Raw genomic sequence first — 13,690 nt, 5'->3', positions numbered from 1 at the left:
CCTCTCTCCCTCTGCCTCTCTCCCTCTCCCTCTCCCTCTCCCTCTCCCTCTCCCTCTCCCTCTCCCTCTCCCTCTCCCTCTCCCTCTCTCCCTCTGCCTCTCCCCCTCTCCATCTCTCCCCATCTCCCTCTCCCTGTCTCCTTCTCTTCTCTGAGCTGCTTGGTGTTTGAAAAACAAGCCAGACACAGGACACATGTATCAGCTACAGTCCTCGTAGGAAGAGAGAGCATACGAAAGAGAGGAGGCTGGTTTTTACAGGTGAATATGGTGACTGCTGGGAAAACAGCATGTGAAATGTCCAGCTCTGCTCCAGCTCTGCTCCAGCTCACTCCACCGGGTGTCATTCACCACTCGGCTAGGAAAAACAAAGAGGACAGGTCAGAAATTGAGGCAATGGGCAGAATTGATCAAAGGGCCATTCCAAAGTGATGATACATCCCTGAGAGCAGTCCTCACACAGTCTGACAGAGTCAATATGAAGTCAAGAGTCAAAACCACAGAGAGGGAGAGAGACAGAGACAGAGTCAGAGACAGAGAGAGAGAGAGAGAAAGGAAAGGAAGTTGGGGAATGACATTCGACTAAATGGAGCTGTCAGCCAGTGGCATTCTGACCATTGGACACACACACACATGCACACACACACACACACACACATGCACACAGATAAAAACACACATAACCACACACACACACTCACTCACTCACGAGACTCTCTGGTAAAGCCAACAGCCGGGCCTGAGGTGAGACTGGACAAGACTTCTGGGTCAGGAAGCGTTGGCTTGGGCAGTCCCGGACAGCGACCAGTGACAATGTTAGGCTATGCTGCCCCCTATAGGTGACACCCGGAGTCACGGGTGGTGAGTCGGGTGGATTAACGCCTGTTTCTGTCCACAGTGGACTATATATATATAGCTACATCTGTAAACCACTGGGTTCGCATTATACAATAATAACACAATAATAACAATACAGGTAATAATTGTCTGCATGGCAACTGTTTAACTTTATTACATTATTACCTTGTCGCATTATTACATCATTATTGCAACAGCCCATACAATTTAAGACCCGAACGCAATACACAACACTATACAGGCAACGGTTGTGCATGTACGTGCGTGAGTACATACAGTATGTGTGTGCATGCGTGTGCTTGTGTAGGGGGAGGAAGTGTCACGGCAAGCTTGAGGTCAGCAGGAAGAATGGGAAGTATGTTGTTGCTGTGGCGATGGTCAGACTCAGGGTTTAAGGTTTCCCAGCAACTAACGCCGCCTCCACAATGGCACACTCTTCCCTATATGGCACACAGCCTAGGAACCCCTGCCCCGGGCAAAAGTAGGGCACTGCCCAGGGAATAGGGTGTAGTTTGGAACACCAACTCTGTGGTCCAGACCGCATCCCTACATCTCCCTCACTCAGTATCTCCCCTCAAACCAGTTCAGCTATAAAATGCTTCCTTACTGAATAGTGCTCCACCCTTCTCTTCAAAACGTGTGCACTAAAACGGCCCTACAACACCCACACCGCAGGGAAACGGAACGCTCCTTCTCGCCCCGTTAAACCAGCTGAAGGGGAAACCAGTTCACCCCGTCCATTCGCATGTTCAGGTTTTATGATGTCCGTGGTTAGGACGGACTCACTCGGGAAAACCTATGAAAAGAATAAGCAGAGGACTGGCGGGAGATCATCGTCGACACGGTTAGGTGGCTTTTCACACGGAAAATTCACGCAGTTTATTATGTGAATAGATTCGATAGACACTCATCCACTGAAACGTAAACACACGAGAAGGAACATTTATGTCTGAAAATAATACAATTGTATGGATTTTCCAGACGGCTATATTCAGGAGCTTATTTAAATCCTGGAATGTTCATTCTATTGAACTGACACCCACAAAAGTGAACACAAACTGCTTTTCATACACGAGTTGATGTCAACAGGGTAACCTTTATTTTGAAACTGGACTTTTATTGCCGCGATTTCTTAGCTGTTGTCATGTGATTTAAGTTGACCCCATACTGTAACCTAGCGTAACATTAGTAGAAAACCGTACAAGGCTACATATGAAATCGGAGAAATACGTTGTATCCCGTAATGTTCCAACCAATAGCCCAACCGAATGACGAATCGCCTAAGGTAAAGTTCAGAATGTTTCACAATCAAATCTACCACATTAAGATTTGATTTCTATCAGTAATAAGATTAGGTGATTTATTGACTTATACCTGCTATTGGACTTTAAACTTCGACCGGGAAACAGGGTTTGAAGAGCAGTTTTCTACCAGACATTACTTGCTCAACTGACATAAAGCTTTTAAAAACTGTAATCGGCGCAAGCTTGTTTATTGAAGTCTTTGTGTTCGCGGTATTTCGTCAAAGCTGTGAACTTCCTCAAAACGTGTGGTTGAAGGGTCGAAGAGATGAAGAGGAGACTCCTGCTCGTGTCCAACTCAACGCTTCACGGGGGAGGATATCTGGAACATTGTCAGCAACAGATTAAAGACTTTTTCGGACAGTACGTTTAAATACACATTTAAACTGACGAATACTCACTGTCAAAGTACCTGTGATACATACTGTATATAAAACCCTAACGAATTGGTTATCAAGTAAAAGCTTGTAAGTCTTTAACATGTATAGGAGCCGTTTTGAAAAAGTATGTCTGCACTGCATTTGCACTGGGTAGTTCGTGAATGCATGGCCTTGCAGTGACTGTGATTTGGATTTAAATATGTGAAATGTTCATTGCAGCGGTGTGAAGAGGGTTTTGTTCATCCCATATGCACTGCACAACAGAGATGCTTATGCAAAGACAGCTCGGGACAAGTTCAAAACCCTGGGTATGTATTTATAGCCTTTTGATAAACTTTTTCATACTGTGGGAATCAAACCCACAACCATACTCTGTCATAGGCCCCCTTATCAGACCACTCCCGGAAATCTGTAGCATTGCATTGTTCTGTCGCTGAAGAGTATTTACCAGCCCTTTTCCTGTCACCGAATCTTTAAGCCCGAATGTCTTACTAGTTGAGGTCAAAAGATTGTCAGTCATCAGCTAAAGACCTCAAAAAGGCACGCCTTTCGACTTATTCTGCCCACTGGGTTAATTCTGTGCCTATTGTCAAGTACACTGGTAGAGTGTAACAGTTGTCTAAGTTTCTGTCTGTCTTTCTGTCTGCTTGTATTTCTCTCTTCAAGGGTATGAGGTGGACAGCATACATGAGGCATCAGACCCTGTGAAAGCAGTGAGGGAGGCTCAAGGCATTTTCATAGGTGGGACGGACTTTGTGAATACATTACCTTAGATGAACTGTGGGACAGACTATCGGTAACTAAATTATCTTAGGTGAACATTGTCAGTGAATGTTATATCTTAGGTGAAATGTGGGTACGAACTGTACCAGTAAATGCTATATGCTACATTATCTTTTAGGTGAAGTGTACAATAAAATGTTGTTTGCATACAGGTGGGGGCAACACTTTCCGTCTGCTGAAAAGTCTGTATGATAACAGCCTTGTATCTGAGATCAAAAAGAGGGTTCTACAGGTGAGTGTCATACTGGCTTAAATCAGTATGGTTCTACAGGTGAGTGTCATGCTGGCTTAAATCAGTTTGGTTCTACAGGTGAGTGTCACACTGGCTTAAATCAGTATGGTTCTACAGGTGAGTGTCACACTGGCTTAAATCAGTTTGGTTCTACAGGTGAGTGTCACACTGGCTTGAATCAGTATGGTTCTACAGGTGAGTGTTACACTGGCTTGAATCAGTATGGTTCTACAGGTGAGTGTTACACTGGCTTAAATCAGTATGGTTCTACAGGTGTGTAACACACTGGCTTAAATCAGTTTGGTTCAACAGGTGAGTGTCACACTGGCTTAAATCAGTATGGTTCTACAGGTGCATTTTTGTAAAATTGTGTTAATTCTGCAGCGTAGAGGCCTGCATGAACTCATGTTTCATTTGTTGCCATCAGCAGAGTAGGGGTGTCACAACAACATCAGGTCTTTTATTTTGAAGTGGGAATGTGTTCTTAGGCTGTTGCCATGTGATTTATCAGCCGAGTCCATTGCCCCACACTGCAACACTTGTGCTCAGTTGTTTTTGGTGTTTCCTGTCCTCGCCTCCCCCCTGCCCAACCCTCCGCTGTGCCCCAGGACGGAGTGCCCTACATGGGCTCCAGCGCCGGCACCAACGTCTCCACTGTCAGCATCCACACCACCAACGACATGCCCATCGTGTACCCGCCCTCCTTCGCTGCCCTGGGACTGGTGCCCTTCAACATCAACCCCCACTACCTGGACCCTGACCCCCACAGCAGACACATGGGTGTGAGTTTGGGGGTGGGGGGTGTCTGAAGGTGGGGGTCAGGGTCCAGGCTGTGGTCAAATCCCTGCCGTCTCCTTTCGTGTTTCCTCATCGTTGTTGTGATGTTTCCCCCAGGAGACGCGGGAGCAGAGGATCACCCAATTCCACGAGGAGCCAGACACGCCACCTGTTCTGGTCAGTCAACAGAGGACTACAGTTTGGAAGTGTGTGTGTGTGTGTGTGTGTAGGTGTAGGTGTATGTGGGTTTACTTACTGATTTTTGTCTCTCAGGGATTGAGAGAGGGATCTCTGCTGCTTGTGGAAGGAAACAGGGCTACTCTACTGGGAACCTGCAAGGCCAGACTCTTTACTAGGTAACACACACACACAGACACACACACTGCTTTTTTATTTTATGTAGGCCTGCAACCAGAGTGCCATGTAAAGTCTGGCTAGGTGTGTACTTGTCCTACAGTTACTGAGAGGACGTCTGCATGCATATTCATTAAGTGCGTATTATAGTCAAGGCCTTCCTGCTCCAGCCCGTGACTCAACATACGGTGCCCTCTAATGGCCAAAAAAGTGTGAGGAAAATGGTCCAATCGAAATGAGCCACCTGGCATGTATCATTTAAAATTGTATTCTTACATCATGTCAGTAAACAGAAATTGTTTGTTTATTGTGTTGTGTGCTCTTTGTCAGTATTTTTTTTTTTTGGGGGGGGGGCTTTTAAAATCAACATCAGCAATTTGGGTAGTCTTAAAGTCTTTATGTTTCAGGGGGAATCCAACAACCGAATATGAGACTGGCAGTGACCTCAGCTTCTTGCTGACAGACAGACAGTGATGGACAGATAAAAAGGCATTTCAAGACCAATCCAAAGCATGAGGACACATGGATCTCAAATAAATATTATGAAAAACAAAGTGTCCTGTGCATGGTATAACCATATTTTACATGGCTCATTTACCCTCATTCCTAATTGGCTTATTTCACTATTCACTACGGTGCAGCTTACAGCCTGATGTGTGTTAGAGTTCTGGTGATAATTGGCCACTGTGCCTCACCCAGGTGGATGGGATTCTGGCTGTGTCTGAGTTCCGTTGTGGGTGTGGCTCAGACCAGGTGTGGGTGTGTCTGAGACGGCTGTGGGTGTGGCTCCACCCAGGTGTGGGTGTGTCTGAGACCAGGTGTGGGTGTGGCTCAGACCAGGTGTGGGTGCAGAAAATGCCATGTCCAATTAATTATTATTAAGGTGGTTCAACAGGCATTAATCAGAATTTTTTTTATTAAGACAATTATTTATTTCAAAGGGTAAGCTTAACCAGAGAGGAGCGCTTGGGGGAAAAGAACTCGGCATTTTCAAACAATTTAAATATGTTGTTAAAAAAGGTCACCCAGTCCATTAAATGTAGTGACGTTGAGCCTGCTTGCATCCAGATAAATATTACAACCCAAGTGAGAGAAAACAGCTGAGGCAGTGAATCAGTGTTGCTTATTATTCGATTAGTATTCCTGTGCTGTAGTTGTTATTGTGACTCATTTCTAATATGAACAAGAAATTAGCTAATCACCCAATATGGGTAAGTTCATTCTTGAAGTCTTTTCATACAAAACATTTGTACACTTACACCCAGAATGACTTGTGATTTGTCTTACAGCTACAAACTCAGGGAAAGGGGCATGTTACAGTTAAACTCTGGGTATGAAGGCCGACTTCAAACAAAAAGGCAAGAATAACATTAAAAACGTACAGCTGATCAGTACACCTCCTCTTAACTTCCTAATAAAATAAACTGATCTAATATTTGGTTACAGATGTTGCCGTTTCTTACAAAGCTTCTGTCCAAAAGAGTTTTGAAAATGATCGGCTATGAAATGGATCCGGTCAGCTGGATGTTCTACACTGGACGCTGTAATAGTATCTGGAGAGTGGGAGTAATTTATCAACATCGTCAACACAACCAAAAACACACCCATTGTTTGTTTTTCGATAAAGAAAGAGGCAGTGTTGATCTTTTTCATTCCTGAAGTCGGCCTTCAATGGACCTACACATATATAAAACAAACACCCCACCAAAAAAGTTATTACTCAAAGAACAATCCCCTGAAGTTCAAAGAACAATCCCCTGAAGTTCAAAGAACAATCCCCTGAAGTTCAAAGAACAATCCCCTGAAGTTCAAAGAACAATCCCCTGAAGTTCAAAGAACAATCCCCTGAACTTCAAAGAACAATCCCCTGAACTTCAAAGAACAATCCCCTGAACTTCAAAGAACAACCCCCTGAAGTTCAAAGAACAATCCCCTGAATATCAAAGAACAATCCCCTGAACTTCAAAGAACAATCCCCTGAACTTCAAAGAACAATCCCCTGAATTTCAAAGAACAATCCTCTGAATTTCAAAGAACTCTCTATAGTAGTAAAAATAGAATCCCATCCATGCTGGCAGTAACCAGTAAGAAATTATTTAAACAGTCCAATTCATACCATGCCAATACTTAAGACTAGTGTTTCTTAATCCTGGTCCTCGGGACCCAAAGGGCTGCACGTTTTTCTTTTTGCCCAAGCACTCACACACCTGATTCAAATCAAATGCTTGATGACAGGTTGGTCAATCAAGGGTGTAAGTGGTAGGGCAACATTTGAATCAGGTGTGTGAGTGCTTGGGCAAAAAGAAAAACGTGCAGCCCTTTGGGTCCCGAGGACCAGGATTAAGAAACACTGCTTAAGACACTGCATCTACAATCCCCAGACACACATCGCCACCTGCAGTGTCATTCAGATCACTGCAGCAATCGCTTTAAACAAATGTCCAGTGCACAGATATGCATAGGGAACAATGGGGGAGAGAGAGGGGCGAGCAAGCAAGCGATAACAAGGATAATGTCTGTTGCTTTACCTCTTCAGGACAACTAAGTAATTTAGATTATTATTTACAACAGCACTTCTTTCCTGCTCCCCTCGTCCATAACGTATTGTACAGTACAGCAGCGCAGTTCCAATGTGTCCATGCAATCTTTTTTTAAAAGGTTATCTGATCAGAAGCTAAACAATCGGGACACAATTCTATGCGTATCTTTGAACGAAAACATAGAGTGAATAGAAACTATTTCCATATGTTTAGTTCTACCCGACAGCGGAAATCCGATCAGATAATTGTTTTGTTTTTTAAACGGGCCCGGGACAAGTAGACTATGGTGACATTGTGATGAGATCTAGTGACCATCATGGTCTTGTAGGCATTAAAGGCAGCCCGATTCAGATTCTTTATTCAGTAATTTGTTATCAGAGGAACTCAGAAAAAGAAGGGATGAGGTCAAACCAAAACTGTTAAACCACACAAACTGCCTATTGTTCCATTGAGCAGGTCCAGTATTCACAAAGAGTCTTAGAAAAGGAGCGGTGATCTAGGATCAGGTCTCCACACTTGCTGTAATCAGGCTCTAAAACACCAAACTGATCTCAGGTCATCAGTCCCTCAGAAAGACGATGGTGAATGTGTCCACATTGCCCAGGTCACGGTTGGGGAACTCTATAATTCTAGTTTCGATTCCAATTATTAATTAGGAATTATTTCAGTTTGGTTCAATTTTGATCAATTGATTGAAAAGGAGTTCACCCCAAACCTGGCCTGGGTACTAGATGGCGTTGTGCTGACATTCCACTTATATGTTTGGAATAGTACAAGGAGAGACACAAACACATCTGGAACCAGGTTAACATGGGCCTTGGGTATGACACAGACTGGGCTGTAGGGCCCAGTGTGGTGCTGAGGACTAGGGGCTGCTAGGGGAGTCAGGCATCTGTGTTTCTGTCACCGCTCTCCTGCGGCGCCAGCTGTTCTTTCTCTGTGCTGTCGTCCTGAGGGGGGCGCACACGCTTGAAGAAACCCAGCTATAGGGAGGTGGCGAACAGACAGTCAGAAAGACAGGCAAAAAGACAGACAGGCAGTCAGGAAGACAGCCCGTCAGTCAGACAGACAGACTCCTGCTGGTTGATGATTAATATTCCACTCCAGCCATTATCTGGATGAGGATGATGACGTTGGGCTGGCTTACCTTGTACATGATGAAGATGAGCAGAGCCAGCAGAAGCAGGCCGGCCAGCACCGCCAGGGCCACAACCCACGCCGGGACTGGTTCTGGCTCAGACTTCACCCAGATCACTGCCATACTCACCTGGGGAAAACACACCAGTCATCTCTAAACCTGTCCTGTTGTGGCACGTGAAAGCATGGCCAGTCTAGGCTGTCAACTTCATCTACTGCTTCTACTGAGTTCATTGGTTAATCCCTCCTTAATGACCAGGTGTGATTAACCAATGACTTCAGTAGAATGATGTGATCCTTCCTAAACTCTAAGGACAGGGTCGATTCAGTTTTTCAGAGCAGGTAGTTGTGAAATAATTTTATATTAATTTAAAAATAAATGTGTACACTGCGATGAAAGTAAAAGTAATTTGTACACCTTTCATTAACATTGAAGTCTTAAAGGGATAATGGAGTACATAGCATATGGCAGATTCATTTTGATTGGCCAAGTGACCCAGTGATGTCAAGATGACTTACCGTGGTCGTATTGGCGGGGAGATCAGAGACCAGGTTTTTATTATACGGCATCTCTGTTACACTGAAGGAAGCAGAAGATCTCACCGTGTACGAACGGTTCTGACTCTCAGTCTGTCAGTGAAGGAAAAACACATTCCTCATCATCATCACGGCTGAGTAAACATGTTGAATCAAGAGATGAAGCAAAACAAAGCTAGCCTGGGGCTCAGTGTTTTGTGCCATCTTGCCAACCACTTCATATGTATTATTTATCTATCGACATTTATTCAACCAGGAAAAGCCCAGAGTTTATTTTGCAAGGGAGGCCTGGCCAAGGAAGAAGCAGCAGCCAATAACAAATGTCTTGTTAGGTATTCAATAGAATTAGCAGAACAACACTGGCCCCATTATTCCAGATTCCACGGAGTTCAGGGTTCTGCACATCGTCCTTTGTGTCATTGGCCAACCAACAGGAGTGCCAAGCAGTGGAATCTGACAGCTGAAGAGATGGCTAACAGTCTATCATAACGGATCTCCAACATCACAATGACTGTAACATCACATCACTGTGGGGCGTGGTGATGTGTAGATTATGGTGACAGCAGGGGGCGTGGTGATGTGTAGATTATGGAGACAGCGGGGGGCGTGGTGATGTTTAGATTATGGAGACAGCGGGGGGCGTGGTGATGTGTAGATTATGGAGACAGCGGGGGGCGTGGTGATGTTTAGATTATGGAGACAGCAGGGGGCGTGGTGATGTGTAGATTATGGTGACAGCGGGGGGCGTGGTGATGTGTAGATTATGGAGACAGCGGGGGGCGTGGTGATGTTTAGATTATGGAGACAGCGGGGGGCGTGGTGATGTTTAGATTATGGAGACAGCGGGGCGTGGTGATGTGTAGATTATGGAGACAGCGGGGCGTGGTGATGTGTAGATTATGGAGACAGCGGGGCGTGGTGATGTGCAGATTATGGAGACAGCGGGGCGTGGTGATGTTTAGATTATGGAGACAGCGGGGCGTGGTGATGTGCAGATTATGGAGACAGCGGGGCGTGGTGATGTTTAGATTATGGAGACAGTGGGGCGTGGTGATGTTTAGATTATGGAGACAGCGGGGCGTGGTGATGTTTAGATTATGGAGACAGTGGGGCGTGGTGATGTGCAGATTATGGAGACAGCGGGGCGTGGTGATGTGTAGATTATGGAGACAGTGGGTGTCATTTGAACCCGCACTGCAGCAGGACGTCTTCCGGGACATCGACTCGTACCACTGGACCCACCCTAGACCGCCACCCCAATGAACTAAACCGGGCGTGTTGTCTGACCTTGAGGAAGGTGGCCACTCCCAGTCTGGAATGGATGTAGAGGATGGCACTTTGACCTCTCTCCACACGACCCACCAGGCAGCGGATCTTCATACACTGGGCCTTGGAGCAGTCCTGAGGTCGGACACAAACACACACATACACACCGGTCACATCGCAGCCGACGCCCTCATTTGGTGAATCCAACAGTGGGAGGTAGAACAACCACGTCTCGCGTTAGCTTAGCTCCTTTAAAACGCACGTCAGACATGTCACACCGGCCCCATCATCATCACTCTTCCCCGTGTGTATGGTTGCTAAGTAACTAGTGTACACTGGAGTGTGAAGTGCGAAGCGGGCTGGAGACATCTTAATTGGGGAGGACGGCCTCATAACAGAATGACTAGCACAGTGTCAAACACGTCACATGGGTTGTAAATGGTTTCTATCTGTACCACGGCACTCTATTTCCTCCAAACCAGATGAGGTCGTGACCGGTACCCCCCAACCAGCCTGGGTGTGTAAAGACTAACCAGGGTTTCCAGGTCTCCCTCTATCTCCTTCTTCTTCAGGTCTCTGCGGTTCCTGCCCCTTCCTGCAGTGTTGTCCACTTCACCATTCCCTGTAGTGTTCTTCTCCGAAGACAGAGAGATCTAAAACAGAGAGTGTGCTGTACTGTTGATGGAGAAACAACAGTAACATACAGATAATAATACTAAAAACACTTATAACGTATTCAGTTAATGAAGCTATTTATTTCCAAAAGGATGTCAAAAGGATAAAAACATTCAAATAAAATATGATGCAACGTAACAGAAAATGTATAGCAACGCTATGACAACGTTCAGCCCGCGTGGAAGGTCTTGGGCGTTTCGAGCCTCCGACGGACGGAGAGCCAGTCCAGAGGGACCCATAGCGTGATCCAAGCAGCAGACAAGCAGCACAGTTCACTATCCAATGAAGGCATCTTACTGCAGCAGTCAACACTACTGAACAACCAGGGCAGTCCACGGGGCTACTCAAAACAGAACACACCAACATGCTAGCTAGCATGGTTAGCGAGCATTGTTACAAGCTGTGTTGTAAGAGCTGAGTTGCCATCACTTTGGTATGCAGCAAACGAATAGTAACCCAGACGGAATCTACACTCATTCAGCTGTTCAAAAGCAAAAATGCAATCATATTCTATATATATTTACAAAACACAGGACCTTTTTGCCTAGCGGACCTCACAGCGCCAGAGCCGCAATGGAACAATCTGTGGTTAATCTGTTGGCTTCATTCACAATGTCTGAAAACTAAGAGAAGGCTGAACACTTTCCGGTGGCAACATGGTTTAACATTAGTTTCGCATGGGCAGCTCCTCTGGAGAGGAATTCGCCCGTGATCGGTTGAAAGCGAACCAGTGTTTGTGTTAAATGAGATGAATGGGTGTGACATACCGAGACGTTGAGGGGGTTAATCTCCATTTCAGTGGTGCAGTTCATCCCGTCCACCTCTAGTTTAGTTATGTAGAGTAGAGATCCATTGTTGAACTGGTAGGGCCACTCAATGTCCAGCAAGGCCTTGCTGAAGGTACTTGGACCATGGTTACGAAGCTGGGAAAAAGACCAGACTGATTTCAAATGCTGATGTCATACAAATATGCCTTTAAATGTGGAATAACGATTAGAAAGTCTGTTCAGAAATGTTTAAAATGACGCTACATTTTACATCAAATTGGCAAGATGTTTAAGTGAGGACAATTCTGATTTTTTTTTTCTCCGCCCGTCACCTGATTTGACTGTTCTATTCAGAAATAGTGCAGTTGTTTCTAAGTGGTTGAATATGCAAGCCCTCACTTTGCTGAGTTTGCAACCAAACTCGGCTGGTCAAAAAAAAAATGTGAATCTTGTATGGACTGAAAGGTGGGTTTAAGGCCGTCCAAAGTGGCACCCTTTTCCCTATAAGGGTGCTCTATCTTTGACTATCCTGGTGATAGGGAATCCACCACGTAGGTGATATGACTCCAACCAGGAAGCAGCCACACACACGTCTGTCCAAGTGGAGTGCAGCTGACCTCGTAGATGTGTCGGATCGCTGGGCCGATGTCGTCCCCTACCACTGGGGATTCCTTCATCTGCCAGTTTGCAATGGGCAAGAAGACCTGGTCTGGTGTGGAAACCCTGCAGTATAGGGACAGTCAAACACACATTTAAATTTTTCAGGTTTGGTATTTTTCAGAGTTTTTCAGCTAGCGGAAACAATTGGCTTGTTTATTTTGTATTATTTTTTTTTATTTACTAAGGATGCTGTTGGCTTGGGCCAGTTATGAGCTGAAAGGTTTCATTTCCATGAACACAGGCAAGCCAAGCCTCACCTGTTGCCCAGGTATTGACAGAATAGCTGATCAGATTAGTCATAAGACCAATTAGCGGGAAAACACCTGAGATAAGCTTCTAGTGTAAACCCAGCCTTTTAGCACCCCCAATTGAGGACAAGCTTCATGTGAAAACCAAGCCAACGGGATCCAAATAAACAAACAGTCTTTGCTTGGCAAACACTATCAAGGACACACACACACACGTCGTGAGTTAATATTTCTGTCTTATCCATTCCTCGGTCTAGATGTTTACAGAAGCAAACAGGCTTAACGCTCTGCCCATAGGCACTCAACCAACAGCAGATCCCACCTGGGAGAGGAGCCGGCAGACGTTTCACTACTTATTAACTGCTAGGCTAAGCTGTTACTTAACCAAAGGATCTGAGCAGATCCACAGCTTATCAAATAAAGTATAGCCTAAATGAACTCAGTACTTGACATTTAAAAAGCTAAATAAATGTTCAGCATTGTTGTTCAGGTAACATTCTGGGGACGTCCATGTTTGGACTTTAAGAAATGGGGAAGAAAACAAGGAAAGTCTTTAAGATGTTAGAATGGAGGTAGGCAACCCTGTTCCTGATGTCTGTCAGGGAATGCAGTGTTTGGGATTGAATGCACCATGAAGAGCATGTGTTCACATAATTTGACGTTTTTTTCACTCTTCTGGTGCTTATAGTCGACATCCCAAGACATTTATGTCTATTTTGCTACACAGAGAGAATTTGTTATCACATTCTGCTGAGTCACCAGTTGGTCCTTGACCAAGAATTACATTTCAAAATGCATTTATGCGTGTTATGAAAAGCTTGAAAACACTCCAAACTAAGTCATTAAATCAGAATCCCATTGTGGATATGGTCTTCGGTAATTAATATCTGAAGGCAATTCCACTGTGTCGTTAATCCATTTATGCATTTTATGTTTTGATCAGTATTGCTCAGAGATGGTACATTGAAAAACATATAATATGAGTTTTCCAAGGTAAGACAAATTTGCTGTCATCCATTGTAGAGACTAATTGCTAGTCAGACTATCAATTGTCAACACCTGGGCAAAATGCATCGGATGCACCCATACATAACGTCCTGGACGTTCTCAATTGGACTCTGGGGAACGTGAGGGCCAATCAATGGTATCAATGCCTTCCGTCATCCAGGAACTGCCTA

The 13,690-nt window shown here is 45.0% G+C and overlaps 2 protein-coding genes across 4 annotated transcripts in view; one reads left to right on the top strand and one right to left on the bottom strand.

Annotated features, from left to right (window-relative positions):
• Positions 1-2,003: 2,003 nt before the first annotated feature.
• Positions 2,004-5,164, top strand: si:dkey-69o16.5 (peptidase E). Of its 2 annotated transcripts, none has more exons than XM_010899339.5 (9): positions 2,004-2,140; positions 2,384-2,519; positions 2,756-2,844; positions 3,203-3,277; positions 3,472-3,551; positions 4,160-4,333; positions 4,446-4,505; positions 4,602-4,684; positions 5,090-5,164. In XM_010899339.5, the coding sequence occupies exons 2-9, from the start codon at positions 2,425-2,427 to the stop codon at positions 5,154-5,156; spliced, it is 723 nt and encodes a 240-aa protein (XP_010897641.1). In that variant the 5' UTR covers positions 2,004-2,140; positions 2,384-2,424; the 3' UTR covers positions 5,157-5,164. The 2 variants fall into 2 exon arrangements, with proteins under 2 accessions (XP_010897641.1, XP_010897640.1); XM_010899338.5 differs by having other exon boundaries at positions 2,005-2,140; positions 2,415-2,519.
• A 416-nt stretch (positions 5,165-5,580) lies between these two features.
• Positions 5,581-13,690, bottom strand: part of itgav (integrin, alpha V) — a 39,736-nt gene continuing 31,626 nt past the window's right edge. For both annotated transcript variants that reach the window (XM_013131133.4, XM_013131134.4), the window contains exons 24-30: positions 12,222-12,327; positions 11,605-11,760; positions 10,696-10,815; positions 10,184-10,297; positions 8,879-8,989; positions 8,370-8,489; positions 5,581-8,205 (exon numbers count right to left, since the gene is read on the bottom strand). In XM_013131133.4, the coding sequence (XP_012986587.1) occupies positions 8,107-8,205; positions 8,370-8,489; positions 8,879-8,989; positions 10,184-10,297; positions 10,696-10,815; positions 11,605-11,760; positions 12,222-12,327 (826 nt within the window). In that variant the 3' untranslated portion in view covers positions 5,581-8,106. The remainder of the gene's footprint in view (positions 8,206-8,369; positions 8,490-8,878; positions 8,990-10,183; positions 10,298-10,695; positions 10,816-11,604; positions 11,761-12,221; positions 12,328-13,690) is intronic.

Source organism: Esox lucius, chromosome 20, assembly GCF_011004845.1.
Source record: "Esox lucius isolate fEsoLuc1 chromosome 20, fEsoLuc1.pri, whole genome shotgun sequence".
Taxonomy (NCBI): domain Eukaryota; kingdom Metazoa; phylum Chordata; class Actinopteri; order Esociformes; family Esocidae; genus Esox; species Esox lucius.
Note: the sequence above shows the minus strand (reverse complement) of the source record. Positions and strands in the feature narration are given on the sequence as shown.

Bases quoted from the DNA above. Each gene is read 5' to 3' on its own strand.
- si:dkey-69o16.5 (XM_010899338.5), top strand. The intron at 3,278-3,471 runs GTGGGACGGACT...GTTTGCATACAG, and splicing joins GGCTCAAGGCATTTTCATAG to GTGGGGGCAACACTTTCCGT. The intron at 4,506-4,601 runs GTCAGTCAACAG...TTTGTCTCTCAG, and splicing joins CAGACACGCCACCTGTTCTG to GGATTGAGAGAGGGATCTCT.